The 18110-nt window shown below is 41.3% G+C and overlaps 1 protein-coding gene across 11 annotated transcripts in view; it reads right to left on the reverse strand.

Annotated features, from left to right (window-relative positions):
- The window catches only part of IKZF1 (IKAROS family zinc finger 1), a 72955-nt gene extending 57339 nt beyond the window's left edge, over window positions 1-15616 (reverse strand). For 2 of the 11 annotated variants that reach the window (XM_048939371.1, XM_048939370.1), the window contains exons 1-2: window positions 9627-10042; window positions 2231-2284 (exon numbers count right to left, since the gene is read on the reverse strand). In XM_048939371.1, the coding sequence (XP_048795328.1) occupies window positions 2231-2284; window positions 9627-9762 (190 nt within the window). In that variant the 5' untranslated portion in view covers window positions 9763-10042. The other 9 variants (XM_048939367.1, XM_048939369.1, XM_048939364.1 and 6 more) reach the window with 9 other exon arrangements.
- Window positions 15617-18110: the final 2494 nt, after the last annotated feature.

The following is an 18110-nucleotide window of genomic DNA, read 5'->3' on the forward strand; positions in this document are numbered from 1 at the left end:
TTTGACAAACTCATACTTGCATAAGGCTGAGTTCATAATAAATGGAAGTATAATGCAAGTTCTTTATTTGTCCACTTGTTCACATATCTAACTAAGAGTTCAATACAGCCTCTGCTTACAGAATGTACCAGATGAAACTACCAGCAGCTCAGTGACAGGAAGGGCAGGAAGAGTTCATATAGCTTTATGTTTTTTGTCAGAGGTAAAATTCGTCTTGCACCAATATATTTATTTTTTTAAGGAGAACTATCCCTAATTACAGAAGAGTCCTATTCTCATCAGCATTATTTGGTAGAAATTCTAAAATGTTCAGCAAAGTATGGCAGTGGTTCAAACTCTGGAAAACTTTGAAAGCTACAAATTAAATGCATGTATACATATTTAAATGCACAAACATTCACACTGCAAAGTTTCCTGCAAATCTTTCCTCTCAAAGAGAGAAGCAGACAGTAAAGAAGGCCAGATGACCTTCTCATCCACTAGATTCTAATTAATATCTTCCACACATCTTCTCCTCACATTCAAGGAAAAATATAGTGTGCTTGTAAGAGACAGCAAGCATGGAACTCACATTATTGCCATTGTGAAAATGCCACCTAGGTAATTGTGGGCATCCCAAGCAGTATGCGCTACCACAGAGGAAGAGAAGATCAGAGCTCCTGGCCCCAGGTGCTCACATGAGCAGGAAAGAGCTTCTGCAGCATGCAGAATAGCTGGGCTCAAACCACCATGTGCCTCAACACTTTGAGCTGATCCAGTGCTCTGTCCACACAGAAGAGTTGTGGCATTAAAAACTCACTGCTTTTTCTGCTAGAGTCATTCATGCTCCAAAGACAGAAGGCACAGGACATGCTTTATTTCATTTACTAATTGTTCCAGTTTGCAACAAAACATTGACATTAAGTATAGCCAGCTTTAATTTTCAAATTGTTAACTGACAAAGGGAGCGAAGCACACTTCCATAGGGCCTACTAAGAACAACTTTCCTTTAGCAAACCTAGCTGAAAATCGTCTGTTAGCATGAAGTGTTACTATATTGTGGTTCTTTCACTTGGAAAATGCATCTGATTTTCAATTTCCAGGTGATTTTAAAAGTTCTGTGTTCCAATTTTTGTGGAAACTCATCAACGTTCTTATAAAGAAGGGGAAAAAGAAAGAAAATTGTGTTCATATATTTCAGGAAAATATTCACAACATGGCCACCCACACTGGATCAGGACCTTCACAGTCTCTTACATTTGGCCTCTAGGTCTTGAAACTGAGAGCCCAAGAGCTCTCTCTCAAAAAAGAGCCATGTGCCCAGTGTGGCTGCCGGAAAGAGGCCTCGGTGAACAGGGCTCCAGGCTGAACACTAAAAGTGAAAACTGAAAGCCATTAACTGTTGCAGCTGCTAACACATTAAGGAAACCAGGAGAAAGACTAACTTATCCCTTTTTAGCTGCTGAAGCACTGAGGTGTTAGTACATGTTGCTTTGCTAAGTTCCAGTACCAATCTGCTAAGGAATCAGTTTCCAAGTAAATTAAGAATAAAGCTCCCCATAGGAATATCAATATGGGATTGCAGAATCCTATCCAGACCACCACAGCTCAAATTTCAGAAACTTAACTTCTTTATTTCTCATACATTTCTCAAAATCACAGAATCACAGAATTGTATGGGTTGGAAGAGACCTTTGGAATCACCTACTACAACCTCCTGCTAAAGCAGGTTCAAAAATATTATCATTCTGGACAAAAGCAGTTACAAGCTTAAAGTCTCATGTCAATCAGTCTTCTATTTAGTTTCAGAATCTTTGGAAAAAAGTCAAATAACCCAATGTAGTAAATAAAGTTTGTTTGCTTTTAATTAGTATTTGCCCTCCCCCTCATCTGGTGAACTTTGTTTGTTCTATATTTACTTTGTAACAATCAAAATTTTGCTCCCAAAAGAAAGAGTGTAAATGTGAACCTGACCACGCTTCAGGGATATACTACCAAAGGTTTAATGCAAAATTACTTCTATGCTGCTATATTCCCTTGACTTCTTTATTTACCCAGTTCCTTTTAGAAAATCCATGCACTGTTGAGCTTGATATTAAGTGATATCATTAATTATATCTCAATTCCCACTCTGGTTTTTAAAAAAGACCCAAAGCAATTTTTATTGACAAGAAGAAAAACATTGTACTGTGCTAGAAAGATGAGCAGGAATTTAGGATTTTCTTTATAATGTATTCATTAAGGACCTCACCTGAAACCTGGGACATATCTTGAGCCTCATCTGTTTCCATTTTCCTCAAGTTATCTGAGAAGAGAGGAAAAGCCTTAAGTTAATGCAAAATAAGACACACGTACAGACACAGAAGAACCTCCCCCTCCCTCCAAACACACATAGAAGGAGAAAGAAGGGGGAAAAAAAAAAAAAAAAAGCCCTTTGCTATTTAACTATAAGATTATCTGGGAAGAATAATGTATTTTTCTCTTTATTTCCTCCCTGCATACTTGCTGGAGTATCAGACTGGCACAGACCTTGATCCTTTTAAAAACAGCATTACAAAGATTTATAAAAATATCATTACAAGCACAGGAGGACCAAATTTGTTATTTATTGTTAATTTCCCACTGCATAATAACCCAAAATGCAAACTGACTGCAACAAAATTAAGCAGAAAATTAAATGGCCCTGGGTCATTGTAGGCACAGAATTCATTCTCTTGGTTGATCCATAGTTATGTTCTTTCTAATTTACTGAGCATGCATCGATGAACCTTGAGTCAGCTTGGTGACACGCGTACAATCAGCAATCAAAAAACGAAGCAATTTGCTGAAGAATGTCTCATTTACCCAGGCAGGGCTGCATATCTGAGCAGCAACCGCCACTACCTCCATTAATAATGAATACACCTCAGGCAGCAGCAGATGGGCAAACAGCAGCCTCAGGCGGGGCCCCTCGCTCGTCCAGGAGCCCTTCCTACAGACCACACCGGCCTGGCGCTACACGGGGAGAAGTACAACTCCCTAAAATAGCGAAACAGGCCCAGGAGAGAAAGGGAACCCGGGCCTTCCTGTTTTGCTGACAGATGGCTGGCTCCACCGCTTGGTAAGTCATACTGGGAAGCTCCTGCCCTCCTCTTGCGACACACCATGTTCTGAAGAGCGAGCGACCAGTGACCACAAACACCAGGGAGAAGCAAGCGGAGGGTTAGTGGGGTAGAAATAAAACTCAGGTTTGCAGCGAGCCCTGGGCCCCACACACCGGCCACGGACAGCTGGTAGCCCTGCAGATAACGCACGCATTGCTAGAGCAGGTAGTCCCAGCACAACCTGCTCCTGACCTCAAATCATGGTGCGGGCAGCTGAGGTGGCCTCAGGTGGGGAGTGGAAGAACCCTGTAAGCACTTTGTGAGCTGTGCTGTGCGAGGTCACAGCTTGAGCCAGATGTGACTGACTTCACATCCCACCAAAAGAGGAGTTGGCTCTGTGCTTGGTTCCTTAAAACCAAGACACATCCCCCATCAGCCATGTTTCCTGAAGTTAAATTGCATTTTCTTCACAGTTGGAAGCAGAGGAGGATGTGGCCGGGGTTCCGACAGAAAGGGCATCAAGGATATCCTAACGTTTTTAGCCCAACTTGCATGATTTCTTTAGCTTTTTTCCAAGTCTTCTGCATGCTATCTAACAGACTGCAGTGGAGAAGTGCAATAGCAGAAGTCATTCATATTGGTCACCTAAGCTTTATGGTCTCCTCATTACCTCTGAATGGCAGCAGGACATCTGAGAACCAATATACTGCCATATCACCTTATGAAAGTTGGCTTCCCTCATCTGATCCATGCTAGTTTTTCATAACAAAGGAGTGGGAACTTCAGGACTGCAGATGGAATAGTTGGGGAGCAGGTTTTTGCCTATAGAGCTGGCAAAGGAGATCTGAATTCTCACAGAATGTGTACCGTGGCACTAGTTAATGTCCAATAATGCTTTGTTCACTTTATTTTGCTCTTAAACTTTAATTCCAGAAAAAAAACAATTTGTTTAACATGTACATGTAGTTCTCAGAAATTATTCCAGCCATTCAAAATGCAAAAAGCCACATACTACTCAAAAATTTGCATCAGTTCTTATCGCAATCAAGAGCTTTCAATTGGTCCATTTCAAAGTAGAAGTTGTCAGTAGGAAATGCAGCTTCTCTTGCAAGAGGAAGAACCCAGAACCTTCCTACAAAATAGCCCTCTTGGTTATTGGAAATTGTGTACAGCACAAGTGCTCAGTACAGTCCATTATTTCTACTGCAAGTGTGACTGAACACAACAGAAAACAAAACAAAATATGCATTTATTACTGCTTGTGAGGGTCACCTGGCTGCTATTAATCAATTAATTATTACATATTTTTCTACAGAGTACAGTGAACCTCTGCCAACCAAAGAAAACATCCCGAGAAAATATCCACAAAAAGGGAATCACGTCCCTGATGGACATCTCATTCTTACTGCACCCAGTTTTCTCTCTTGCTAGGGCTTTGGCAAGGCTGGGAGTGAAAATGGGAGGAAGAGGAGGCAAAAGAGAAAGACTTTTTTTTTTTTGCTTTGTAGACAAGAGCTTTTAAAAGCCATCAATCTATTTCAGTTCCCAAATTTACCTACCCTTGTTTTACATTCAGTATTTCTGCAACTTAGGCAGCACGCTTCTGTGTGAAAACACTCCCCAATTCCTACATGTTGAGGTAAGGTGAGTTAAATGAAGTACATACAGATTTTGGTTTTTAATGGAATACTTCCTGGATTGCTTTCTGTGAAAGTGGACAACTGCCTGTCCAAAAACTGATGCCCTCAGTTATCTGAGAGATGTCTTCAGTGTTGATATAAATGATTTTAGGGCATTCAGCAAAACTGTTCCATTTGTTGGGGATGAGACACGGAGAAAAAAATAGAGACGGTGGAAAACTGAGTAGGGAAAGATTTTTTTTCTCTAAAGGTTATTCATAACAATTAAGTATGGTTCCTACATATAGATGAAAATCCACAAGTGCTAAGCAAATTGATTAAACAAACAAACAAGCTTAAAAAATCCTAAAGATTGCTGAATCCTTCACAGGGGAAAGTCACGCTCTTACACTACAGTATTTTATGGCATCTGGTAAATACCAATGAAATCCCAGCTAACTTTTGTGTGCTCTGTATCAGCAAAGAAAACACGGCAGGGCATTCCCCCACCTGTAATTCTACTGTGACAACAATGTGTTTAGTTTTGGCTCTGTGACTATTAAAAAGTTGTTCAAATTGGACATAACATGCCTTGGGTTAAATTTTAAGATCAGAATTTACTTATTTCAATTTTGCATGATAAATCTATTAATAGAAAATTATAGTGGCAACCCTGTCCATGGCATGGGGGGGTTGGAACTTGATGATCTTTAAGGTCTCTTCCAGTCTAAGGGATTCTGTGATTCCATGATAAGATTTTATGACCCCACTTTCCTCCTCTGTTCTAGAGTCAGTCAAAACATTGTCATCAACTATGTGAAAAGTACAAGAGAACTCTGTGTATGGATATCAGAATTTGTACCAAACTATTTATTTGATATATTTTTTTGATATATTGTTTTTTTTAGGAAATGTTTATGACATGGGTATCCTATTTGTTTTGGCATGAAAAAGAATTGTTTTATATTTTTTCATTTTAAGTTGTATCTACATAATCAAATTTTTCACAAACAAAAGAAGTGTTTATGACTTCATTGTCTTTAGTTCAGTCACATCCAATTACTCCAATTACATTAGTAGGTAATTCAGGAGCTGAAGTTAGAAATCGAAAGATGGGTGGACAGCTGACCAAAGCAATCTTACTCTCAAATGCCAAGCATGTGTAGCTTTCATTTATGGCAGGAAAAGGATCAGCACGTAGTGATAGTAGATCTTTTTTCTCTTTAGGGATCCAAAAAGCTTCAAAGCTGGCTCCCTTTTTTGAAGAGCTTTAAAGTTCCTTCCAAAAATCTGTAAGACTGCTGCTTCAAGTCTTTTCAGATGTGGAACTCAAACCTATACGTTTTCTTCTTCACAATTCAATTAGCAGATCACAGATGAAGCTAATGCTTTGGAAAAACTATCAAATGTTGAAGTCCTGAGCTCTTGAGCTAACTAATAATAAACACAGACTAAAACTGAGAGGATACACTGATTTTGTTTAAAAGAAGGAAGCACCTAACTGACCACGATCACACAAAAATTTTGGCCTTAAATCAGTCAGCATTTGTCCAGGTCTGGCACAACCCTGAGCCCAAAAAGAACCATGCATGACTAACTCATCTCCTTGCAGATCTGCAGTGCAACTTGAGCTACTTCTTGAGAATATATCAGAGTAAGCCCCATGAATCACTGAGTCACTACTCTATTTACACCTACTGTAAATTGCAACAAGTGAATTTGGGAACTTTTAGGATCCCAACTGCAAGCAGGATGAAGTCAAAATCTAAGAATACACCAAATTAATTATTTGCAAGCCTTAATTTATTATTTTATCTCCTGTTTTACAATGCAAATTCAAAAGTGAACCCTCCTCTTCAGGAAAATGAGTGCTTAGCATTAATACAGCTTACTATCAATGCAAAGAAATGTATAAGCATGTTGTCGTACAAATCCTACTCTCTTAAGATCAGTAATATACTTCAGTGGAATGACTTAATTCAGTGCCAAAGAGTTAACTTGTTTCTTTGTTCACTATCTATGTAGTTATTGACTTCCCTGTGATAAGGTGGGCTTTGTAGTCACAGTGGCATCTATGGACTAGAAATCACAAATTTTGACATTTGTGGAGTTCTTTCAGACTGGTTTACAGCACACCTTAACTCAGAGCTGGCCTTCCATCTACATGTACCTGTAATTCTGGTGCTGCAAGGAGGACACATATGCACACCATTTGTATCCTTTCCAGGTAATCAGAAAGGTCCCCAAAAGAACCCTTTGATTCTGAATACATCCCTCAAGGGAACATACACCTTTACACAAAGGCTTAGAGCAGAAAACACAAGAAGTTTGGTGGGAAGCAAGAAGAACTTTCTACTTGTGTCCTGCAGGTGCTTTTGAAAGCACAGAATGAGAGTAGGTCGCATGTTCTTCAGCAGCGGTCGCTCTGGGTTAACAGCGATAAAACAAAGAAGCAAGCTGGCAAACCCCAGCCTCGCTTCCACAGCCACTGTGGGGAAGGAGCTGATTTCACAACTCTAACTTGTTGCAAACTGCCTGGCAGGAGGAAAAGGGACCGCTCACACAGGTCACTGGAGCAGCTGGCCCTACGTGAGAGCTCTTGCAAGAGCGCAGCTCCTCTTTGTGGTCTTTGACGTGTCTCATTGGCTCCAATTCATATAGGCTACAGCTTTTAGAAACAAATATCCAAACCAGTAAGCAAAAGCATAAAACCCCAACCCACTTTACAACATTTGCTTTTATGCAAAGCACCGAAGATGGGTCCTAGATTCCACCACCTACAGGATACAAAGTTGAATAAATAAACAAAGCAAAACCAGGCAGCAGCCTGGAAAACACAGCAGGAACGCAACCTGTGGCACCTGTATCTGATGGGAGAGAGTGTGCAGTAACAACAGGTAATGAGTGGTACATATGCTGCAGCATCAGCCCTTTTTGTTTTTAAGCTGGCTGTTGCATCTTCCTGCAGACCAGTACAGCTGCATTTCTAATTGCATCAGTCCATCTTGACTAAGATGGATTCTAAGAGAACCAAGCTTCTCACATCCACTCGAGTTGATGGTTCTGAAGCAACAACTAAGAGAAGGGAAGCATAAAGACAGCCCTGGAGAAGAATTTAATCTTGACTTTCCTTTTCTTAAAAAAGACATCATCTAACATTTTTAGTGGGTGTTTTCCTTCATGTACGACTTTTACCTCCCACAAACAAGTGAGCACAAAACAGGAAGGCTGTTGCATGTGAGTAGAAGGTAGTACGTATTGCATAACCAGTGCAAACAGTTGAAGAAAATTGCTAGAATCCTACAAACTAGTTTTAATTAAAAGTGTTCAGTATCCCAACAAGCAGCTGATAATTAGCTTTATTATTATAATTTAATATGCTAGACTTCACAATCTTGTGAACGACTCTACTTTAGAGTCTTCATTTTAATTCTGTTTTTAATTTCCGCCTCATCACATTGCCCAATGTAAATGATAACTACGAGGATGAAGGGTGGTCCTTTCTGAAAACTAAGAGCTGAGAGTCACAATAAGCACATCAGTGTCCTTCTACTCCTGTTTCAAAAACACTCTTGAGATTTTTTAAAAAGTGCATTAAAAACTAAAAATGTTTAAAAGAAGTGCATCATTTTTTTCTCCCTTTATTCCTCTCCTTCTCCATTGATTCCATATTCAGCATTTTCTGTGAAGCCTAGGGAGATGTTTAGTTAATTCAGTCTCTTCTCTAGTGTAAATTCTGGTTAACTACATGAACTGACAATACAATTATAAGCATACAGTCAGATTTCAATGGAGAGCTCCTGTCTGCAAAATGAAGGAAGCACTGTAATTCAACACACAAGATTAAGAAAAGAACTCTGCTAACAGTACAGATTTGAAACATTTATATGTCTGGCACATGTAAAATTAATTTCCATGTTAGTGAACAATTGTGAGGGTGTAAGAAAAGTTGTCTCAGAGATCCTACATAATTCTCAGTTCTTTGGGAATTCTTTGTACAAGCACCAGCAAATGATAAAGAGTGTATTTTGCATGCATTTATGTGTTTCCATATGTAATACTATTAGCATTTGACTGTACCGACCTATCTTCAGGTAACAATTCCCAGTTAAAGGAGATTATCAAAAAGTCTTTCAGTGACTGTGTGCAAATTACTGAACTTGATATCACTGCAACTATGAAAAAGGTTCCTCTTTCAAGTTTTCACATAGTAACCGGTCATTAAAATTGGTTGCACGATATGAGAAAAATATGGAGGTAATTTTCCTAATTAAGGCCACATTTTATTAACTCATTAAACTCTGTCACTTTTTGCTTGATTTTTACTGAAGACAAGAGGAGTAAATTCACCATGACAGAGAAAATGAACATATTTCCATCATATAAATAAAATGACTAAAAACGGTGAGATGTGGAAATTGAGGCACTCAATCTAAGACCGTGGCATGTTCTCAAGTGAGTCAGATGAGCTTTTGGATAGTCTTCCATAACTCTCACTCAAGAGAAAGCAAGGAGCAGATGCAAAACTGCACTTTTTGTATCCCTTTAAATAAGTATGTGTGATTTAAAGGCACAGGATATCTGTGCCTTTAAATATGCAGTTTAAATATGCCTACTTAAATATGCAATAGAGAAAAAACAAAAGGATCTCTTCACGTCCAGAATTGTTATTGCCAGATATCCCCAACAATACATCAGTAGCTGATTTGTCTAAATTATAGGAGGTTTCAATAACTCTGCTTCACGATCTTAGAATTGCTTCCTAATTTCTCTTCAAACTGTTCAAGCTGTTACGGATTATTAAAGGACATTATCAGCCTGAATGAGCATATTAAAGATCCATGTGATTTTTTTTTTCTAAATAAACCTAAGAATATCTCCTAAAATTACTATAATTGAAATGAATTAGCAAGTTTCTCCACGCCGCATGTTTCAGTTAACTCACTCTGCTTTTGCAAATATTTTGGAGCCACTCCACTACTGATGATTCCAGCTTTATAATACAATTGCTGTGCTGTTCTCAGTGACTTGACACAAGTGGAAAAAAACGAAGCAATGCAGCGAGGAATCAAACCTATCATAAAAAAGAAGTTCCTCTTTTACTGCGAAAGCTTGAGCAAATGGGATCAGAAGAAATTTAGATCATTCACATGAAATATTTTTTAAAATAAGCTAAACTAGTAGACATTCTCTATATTGAAAAAATAAAAGGCAATTCTAATGTAAATGCTCTTCTAAACATGCAATCTGAGTGGCTTTCTGAGACATTTATACCAGAAGCAGGAGTGTGCCATGCATGTCCCAAACCTGCATTGTCCCATCCGCATGAATTTTCAACAGTACAAATACGGTTCAAAACAAAACATCTTTCCAGGACTAGGACCTACCTCTGTAGCCATCACAGTGTGTTGGCAGTGACCTGCCCCATACAAAAAAACCTACAGTCTTTTCTTACCCACGAGCTTAAAGCATTGAGGAAGGTGGGTCTTAAAGAAAAACGGTGAGGTAGACGTTGGGTTTTTAATAAAGATACATCACAGCGTAACCTCTGGGACCAACATAATTCTGTTTAAGGAGCAAATTCAAGTTTTGTTCACTCCGAGTTGTAGTTATGTTTATGTACAGATTACAGTCTTAGGAACAACACATCACAGCTGACCTGGAAGGGGGGAGTTTCCCAGCTGGAGTCAGTTTTGCTGGATAGCCACCATGGAGGGAGACATGCATAGCCTCTGAATGAGTGGAAGGTGCTGTTTAACAATTACCATAAAACTGAGAAGGTCAAGGCTGCCTATCTGACCTCATATGAAATTCACACTTTTCTCTGAATGCTGTAGCTCTCCATCAGGAAAAAAAATAGAATATTTGCATTAAGGAAAAGATGCCCATGTGGAATAGCTCTTTCATCTTCTGACTCTTGCACTTAGTTTCAGCCACCTAACAAAAATATTTCCTGAAAAATCATATTCCCAGAAAAACTTTAGGAGTCCTTACCTCCCACTGACATAATCGATTCCTGGCATTTTTTAGAATGTGTCTAGCAAATACATTTAACCCAATGATGTTTTTCCAGCAGTGCAGCCTCCTCCATTTATTTCCCTTTGGGTTTTTATTTTTTTGGGTTTTTTTGAGGGGGGGGGGGGAGGGGGGGGGAGGGGAGGATTCTGAGAAGAAACATCATTCCCAAACCTTTCTTTTGTGGAAATTTTAACTTCCTAGGAAAGCGTAATTTATCACTTTGAAAGGGGGAATTCCATGGGAGTCCTCTACAATATCAGCCACGTAAACTTCTTTACACACATAAAGATGACAACTTTTTCTAAAGACCCCATTATTGCTACACTGCATTTTACTACTTTCTTATGTTTTCTTTCTTCTAATTCTATTACTTTTAATAATAGTAGAACATAATGACTGGTCAAAATGTAATCAAGTACATATGTGAGTCTTGACTGTAAAACAATAAAATTCACTGTGGACCCAGATCTTTTTACACATAAAACATATTAAAAAATCCCACAAGTCCTCAGTGGAAGTTTTTCCTGACAAAGAGCCACACAATTAGGCTATGATCCATGACTTTTGATATCCTTTGGACTTTAAAAATGTTGCCAAAAATGATCTGCCAGAATAGTATTCAATTCATTATGCCCTTCCTTGTTTTCCGTCGCCTGAATGCAAACTGGACCCATTTCCTTATTTTCTGTAAGACTGCACTGATAGTCTAAGAAGTACCTAAGCTCAAATAAAACAAGACTGGAACTTTTTTGGCTTGATTTTGGAGTTATCCGATTTTAATGATGAGAAACAAGCTTTGCATTGTAAAACTCTGTGGATTGATTCTCCACTTACATTTCTGCATAGCTATTCAGTCATTGGAAGGGGCAAGCAAACCAGGTTTTTGGTATTAACCTCCACAAGGGAAAGGAAAAGTGCTACAGTAACACCTACATGGGGACTATTGCATTTTTATTGTACTCTGTGTGTAGCACAAATGACAAACATGTCATTGATGCTTGTATAATGAAAAATGCAGCTATTTCTAGAGCCAAGGTGGGAAGTTGCAGGTGTATGGCAGCACTGTGTCCCTGGTGTTACTCTGTGTGTGTGTGACCTGCAAAACTACATTGATGCACTTTGCTCACTGGGAGTTGGGTAGCCAGTCTGGGAACACTCAGCTGGCTCAGAGAGTGCACGCAGGACCCATGTCAAAGCATCTCCAAGTCACCGTGAAGCACGAAGGGCAAAGAGGGATGCAAGCCCCATACTGTCTTCCTGTCACTATGTTGGGGAAAGAGATCAAAGTCTCCTTACCGAGGCCCCCCACTCCTTCCCACCTGAATTAGGGCAGTAAGTGGAATTCCATGTTATGCCACTGCCTTCCTGTTGCTTTCCTGGAAGTCATTCCCTGGAGCTGGGTGACTCCTGCAGACAGTGCAGCAAGGTGGACACCCTGGCTCCAGAGGATGACCAGCACTGTGCTTCTGCTGGCTTCCATATGGTTCTCATTCCCACTCAGTGGATCAGCTTGCTTTCTTCTTGGCTTTTTATCCTCAATTTACCTCATGTTAAGGGACATCTTTCATAATTCTTCATATATTTTCAGATGTGCCATATATTGAGTTCCAGGTTTAGATTAACTTATCCCTTTCCAGCCTGTCCCCCACTCCCAAAAATAAAGAACATTCAAATCAGTCAACAAGTGTAATATTTGTGAGAAAATCTTTAAAGCTGGAAATGAGTCTGGGATAACAGAAATGTGAACTAAGGAAAGTGCAGAGCTTTGCAGTATTTCAGACACTTCCCCACGCAGTTCTGCTAAGGACAGCTATCAGATTAAGAGTGGTAGCACATGGTTTGTGCTTGGTTTCTCATGTCCACATGCAGCAGTTTCAAAGGCTTTCATACAGCAGTAAGGCACACAGCCATGTAACTCCTGCCTGGGAGTGCTCTGTTCGGGATGGAGGGATCCTTTTTTGGGAGTGGGAGGGCTGGGAAGGAATGAGCAGGTGGAGATACACTGCACTCTAAACAGCATATCCTGTATTTTTCATTCAGTCATAAAACAAATGTAAGTTAAAAATCAAAGGAAAGCATACTGATATTAGAAAGAAGTTCCTGCATGGGAGAGATGATACCTCATGAAAAAAGCACATGCTATGAACTACTGTATGTTACTGCTACGTTAACCTCGAAAGAGAAATATTGGGCTTTTGCATGGTAATATAATCAAATCTATTTTCACTTTTTTTTTAATTTTGTCTTAAATTTTCCCTCACTAGAGGCAAAAAATAAATTTCCCTCACTAGAGAAAAAGAATAAACAAAGTTAGTTAAAGGTAAAAATTTGCTTTGTAAAATCCAGAAGCAATGACATTTTCATGTAAAAAAGCCACTTCATCCCTAATTTCTCCATTTTACTAAGATTCCAAACCCTTAAACTATGCAATTCACCAGCCAGGCGAGAGCAGTACAGTAAGGCAGCCACAACATCCCCCAGCAGAGTTAATGCAGATGAAGTCTGTTGAAGTAGGGATTTTAACGTTTGGTTGTTTTTTGTTGCTATTGGGTTTTTTTGTCTTTTTTTTTCAAGTTTTTCTTTATATTTCATTTATAATGTTTTATAGACAGCCACACTATTTGGTACTCCAGTGTGCATGTGAGCAGTCAACTGAAGCTAGTAGAGCGCGTCTTTTAAAGGGTCTTTTAAAGGATTTGGCTCTTACAATGCACTAAAGCCTTTAATTTTAGAATTAGATTATTAAAGTCTAGCAAATGGTTGTAAAGGTGAATGCGTGAATTATAATCAAAATTAGATATCTTTTTTTTTTTCTTTTGGACTGCTGGACAGTAAATGCATATGGATTTGTGGCATCCAGTTATTGCAAAGAGAAACATGTTCAGGAGGGTCTAATTCTAACTTCTCAGCCCTGGCTCAAAGCCTTTGAAAATGCTACTTGCAGTGCTATGTGGTAGCAGACTCAATGCAGGACAGAGAAGAAAAAAAAAGAAAAAGAAAAAAGAGGAGAAAAGAGGAGAGAAGAGAGAAAAGAGGAGAGGAGAGGAGAGGAGAGGAGAGGAGAGGAGAGGAGAGGAGAGGAGAGGAGAGGAGAGGAGAGGAGAGGAGAGGAGAGGAGAGGAGAGGAGAGGAGAGGAGAGGAGAGGAGAGGAGAGGAGAGGAGAGGAGAGGAGAGGAGAGGAGAGAAGAGAAGAGAAGAGAAGAGAAGAGAAGAGAAGAGAAGAGAAGAGAAGAGAAGAGAAGAGAAGAGAAGAGAAGAGAAGAGAAGAGAAGAGAAGAGAAGAGAAGAGAAGAGAAGAGAAGAGAAGAGAAGAGGAGAAAGAAAAGAAAAGAAAAGAAAAGAAAAGAAAAGAAAAGAAAAGAAAAGAAAAGAAAAGAAAAGAAAAGAAAAGAAAAGAAAAGAAAAGAAAAGAAAAGAAAAGAAAAGAAAAGAAAAGAAAAGAAAAGAAAAGAAAAAAGAGCCAGCATTATTTTCCTTTACAGCCATTCACTCAGTACAAGCCAGTGGACATACTAGTCTAAGAATTCTTGCATTCCACAAAACGTCAATTTTTTAGGGTAATTTCAAGCCTAAGCTCCAAATGCTCACTGACACAGTATTACCACCATCCCATCTTCTAGAAGTTTTGTTAGCAGAACACTCCGCAGCACACCTGGCAGCATTACCATACCTTCCAGACCAAGGTAAGAAAGTAATCCAAGAAGGAATCGGGTTTCTTGAAGCACAAAATTAAAAGTTTCCTTAGCACCAAGCGCTGCAGTGGGAAGTCGCTCCTTCACACGCGGGGTTCCTCACTACACACATCTTCCTTAATACTGCCTACGGAGTGAAACAGCCCCTTCGCAGAAGGGGTAACTTTGCGGAGCAGCGGGAAGGGAAACCTCCGGCTGTGACAGTCTGTGCGCCAAGACAAGCAAGGGAACTTCTGGCCGCCCGGCTCTCTGGGCGGTAGCCAGCTATCAGTGACACCGCTTCCTCAACCCCGACCCGAACGGTTCCAGCGGCTGCCAGCCCCGTGCCGCCTCCTCTCGCAGCTACCGCTGCCAGCAGCGAGCGCTGGGACTGGGGCAGGGCTGGGGCTGAGGAGCCGCCGAGCGGGAGCGCAGCGAGGACAGCGCTCCAGCCGCCCCCTGCCCTGCGAGCCTATGCCCACCTCGGCCAGCTCCTCGCTTTTCCGACATTCAAAGCAGCCTCCATCTCTCCCAGCCCAGCGCGCGGCGTTTTTAAACAAAAAGCGGGGGAGGACGGGAGCGCACGGGGAGGAAGCACGGCGGGCTCCCGGCAACTTCTCCCCGGCTCCGCACGGGCACCCACCCGCTCCCTGCTACCTGCAGCTCCGGGCGGGCGGCGCTCCCGCTGCCGGCGCTGCCCCCGGTCCGTTCCCGCCCGCCCGCAGGTGCCGGTGCCGGTGCCGGTACGCGCCCGCCGCGCTGCTCATGGACGGAGGCGGCGGGGGGGTCCGCGAGAGGAGGTCAGGGGACAGAGACGCCCCGGCGCACCCGCGTCTAGCGGCTCGGGGTCGGAACTTGAGCAACTTACTTAAAAACGGCGGCGGCTGAAATCCAGAGCTCCCGCTTCGGTCCAGAGAACACGGCGGACCCGGAGGGGATTACTCACACGCGCAGCGATGAAACGCGTCTACGCACTGTGGTGGTGGAGTGGGATCTCATTTTTGCTGTGCTTCATTCAGTTCCTCATCTTGCAGATGAGGATAATGGCACTTCCTTTCTCTCATCCTATCTTCATCTGCGCTTTCACAGTGCAAAAAAAATTAGGCATGGAGATAACTTTACGTGTGAGTCACCTCGCTGACTTCAAGGGGGATCATCCAGAGATGCACAGTTAAGTGAGCATGTAAGCATTGAAAGCCCAGGGCCTGCCCTCTGAGCTCTGCAGAACAGAAGTCACCTATTACTCAAATTCTACACTGAAGGGCTAAATGTGGTCCCCAAGGCAAAGCAGGAATGACAAGGCTGCATCTGGGGAGTTCTTTCAAGGACCCCTTCCCTCTGGGAAGCCCTGCAGATGTGTCCTTCACTTTTCAGGTAATGTCTGGGCACGCTCCAGATGAACCAGGTACACTTTGCAAGCTTGTATGCCATCATTTTTTCTCACTTTGCAGAAGTGCTCAGCCCTCCTCATATCACAACTTACGCATAGACCTTATGGATCTGATAGGATTGAAACCCAGATCCAATAATCTGTTATTCTAGAACACCTCTACATGTTTCAGCAGTGGGAAAGAGCAGCATTTTACTTGCAGAATCACAAATGTGAGAAAGAGAGAAAGAGAGAAAGAGAGAGAGAAAGAGAGAAAGAGAGAAAGAGAGAAAGAGAGAAAGAGAGAAAGAGAGAAAGAGAGAAAGAGAGAAAGAAAGAAAGAAAGAAAGAAAGAAAGAAAGAAAGAAAGAAAGAAAGAAAGAAAGAAAGAAAGAAAGAAAGAAGGAAAGAAAGAAAGAAAGAGAAAGAGAAAGAGAAAGAGAAAAAGAAAAAGAAAAAGAAAAAGAAAAAGAAAAAGAAAAAGAAAAAACTAAAGAAAGAAAGAAAGAATCCACAAAAAGGTGCCACCATAGGCTAAGCAGGCAGTGTCTTTCCCCAGGAAATGCAGAGCTCTGTCCCAGTGAGACCAGAAGATAAAGGCAGGGGGAACTTTGCAACCACCCTTCAAAAAGGGGAACCTGGTTACCTCGAGGATGCAGCAGATATGTGCACCCCATCCAGATGCTCTGAAGCAAAAGGAGGGATGTTTCTCAGGATGACTGTGCTTTCAGAAGGTCTTGTGTCCCTTCTGCCTTCCAGCTTCCATAGGGCCTGCAGGCCAGCAGGTCTGAGCCTGCTCCAGCTATGATTCCGCACTACACAAGCCACAGTTTCTCATCAAACATTTGATAAGAGTTTTTAAGGTCAGAATCAAGTTGCCAGTCATATGAGAGCTGAGTCAGCTGACACTGGGCCTTGTGAGATGCTGAGCATCTTCTGCGTGTTGCTGTGCTGGTACTTATCATCAGCCCATAGGAGCTCTCAAGACACAGATCTATTGAGGATCTTGTTATGGCTGGAGCCTGTGATAATTGCTAGCAGTACAGCGCAGCAGCACTGAGCTCGCTCTTATATATAGCAAGTTCCTTGCTGGCAGCAGCGGGCAGTCAGGCCAAAGAGAGCTGTGATGCTCCTTCAAGCAGGTCAGCTGTGTTTCAGGCAGTATTTTGGCCACGAAGATTATAAGAGAGATGGAGCATGAAGACAGGTTGAGGGAGTTGGGCTTGTTCAATCTGGAGAAGAGAAGGCTCGGGGGAGACCTCATTGAGGCCTTCTAGGACCTGAAGGGAGTTTACAAGCAGGAGGTAGATTGACTTTTTACATGGTCTGATAGTGATAGGAGGGATTTCCTTCAGGTTCATTTGTAACTGTAAATAAAAATCGTTATTGGGGGAGGTACACTGTGTCCATTGAGAATATCACCATTCTCCATTCACTGCTTTCCTATAGCAGATTTACCACATTCATGCTGCTGCAGTCCATTATCAGGCAGGTGATGATGATGAAGCAGAAAAATAAATAAAATGTTTTGTAAGTTGAGAATCAACAGAGACCTTTTATGCTTAGAACGTCCGCCTTCTTTGTAACAACTGGAATGCAGAAGACAGGTGCTCCTGTAGCTGCTCTGCCACAAGATTTGTGTTCCAGTCCTATTTTTTCAGAGGAAAAACGGTGTCCATAGGATTTGCTTGTGCGATTGTAAACTTGTTGGGTGAGTGGTTCTCATTCGATTTGGAAAACAGATCTGATCAAAATTAGGATCATGAATCACTCAAAGCATGTGAAATTTCCAAAGGCACAAATGGGCAATTGGTGTTGTTTTCTATGGTCAGAAATCTCCCCCAAACACTGAATTCTACCACAAAACTCAGTATGACAAGCTTTCTTCCACAGTCTTTCTTGCATGTAGTGCCTAGAGGCATCAGTTATTAGGTGTCACTGTTTCCATCCCGCATAATGTCTAGCATTGAATGGATTTTCCTTTGTTTTATAGAGTTTTGATCCACTAAGCCATAGTCTCAGATTTTTAAATTCAGAATGTATCTCCTCCACCTTTTAGCAGAGTTGGAATGCTTTTACCTCACTGGCACCATGATTTCTTCTCCTTCCAGATCAGGGGATACCACCTGTGCTATTGACATAAGTACCAAGCACCAGCACTGGGGCACTGAAATCTTCTTCACGGCAGACTGCGTCATTTCCCTCCTTGTATTGCTGTGCTGACTCCTCAGCTACTGTTGCCTCATATTTGTTGCTCACCTCTCTCTTGTCTTATTTTGACTTCCCCTTGTCCATTACTTCATCTCTCCCTTCAGGTTTTTTTTTACATGCGAGTATTACATGCAAGTATTTAAGGCAATTGCCTCTATG

The sequence above is a fragment of the Lagopus muta genome, chromosome 3 (genome assembly GCF_023343835.1).
Source record: "Lagopus muta isolate bLagMut1 chromosome 3, bLagMut1 primary, whole genome shotgun sequence".
Classification (NCBI taxonomy): domain Eukaryota; kingdom Metazoa; phylum Chordata; class Aves; order Galliformes; family Phasianidae; genus Lagopus; species Lagopus muta.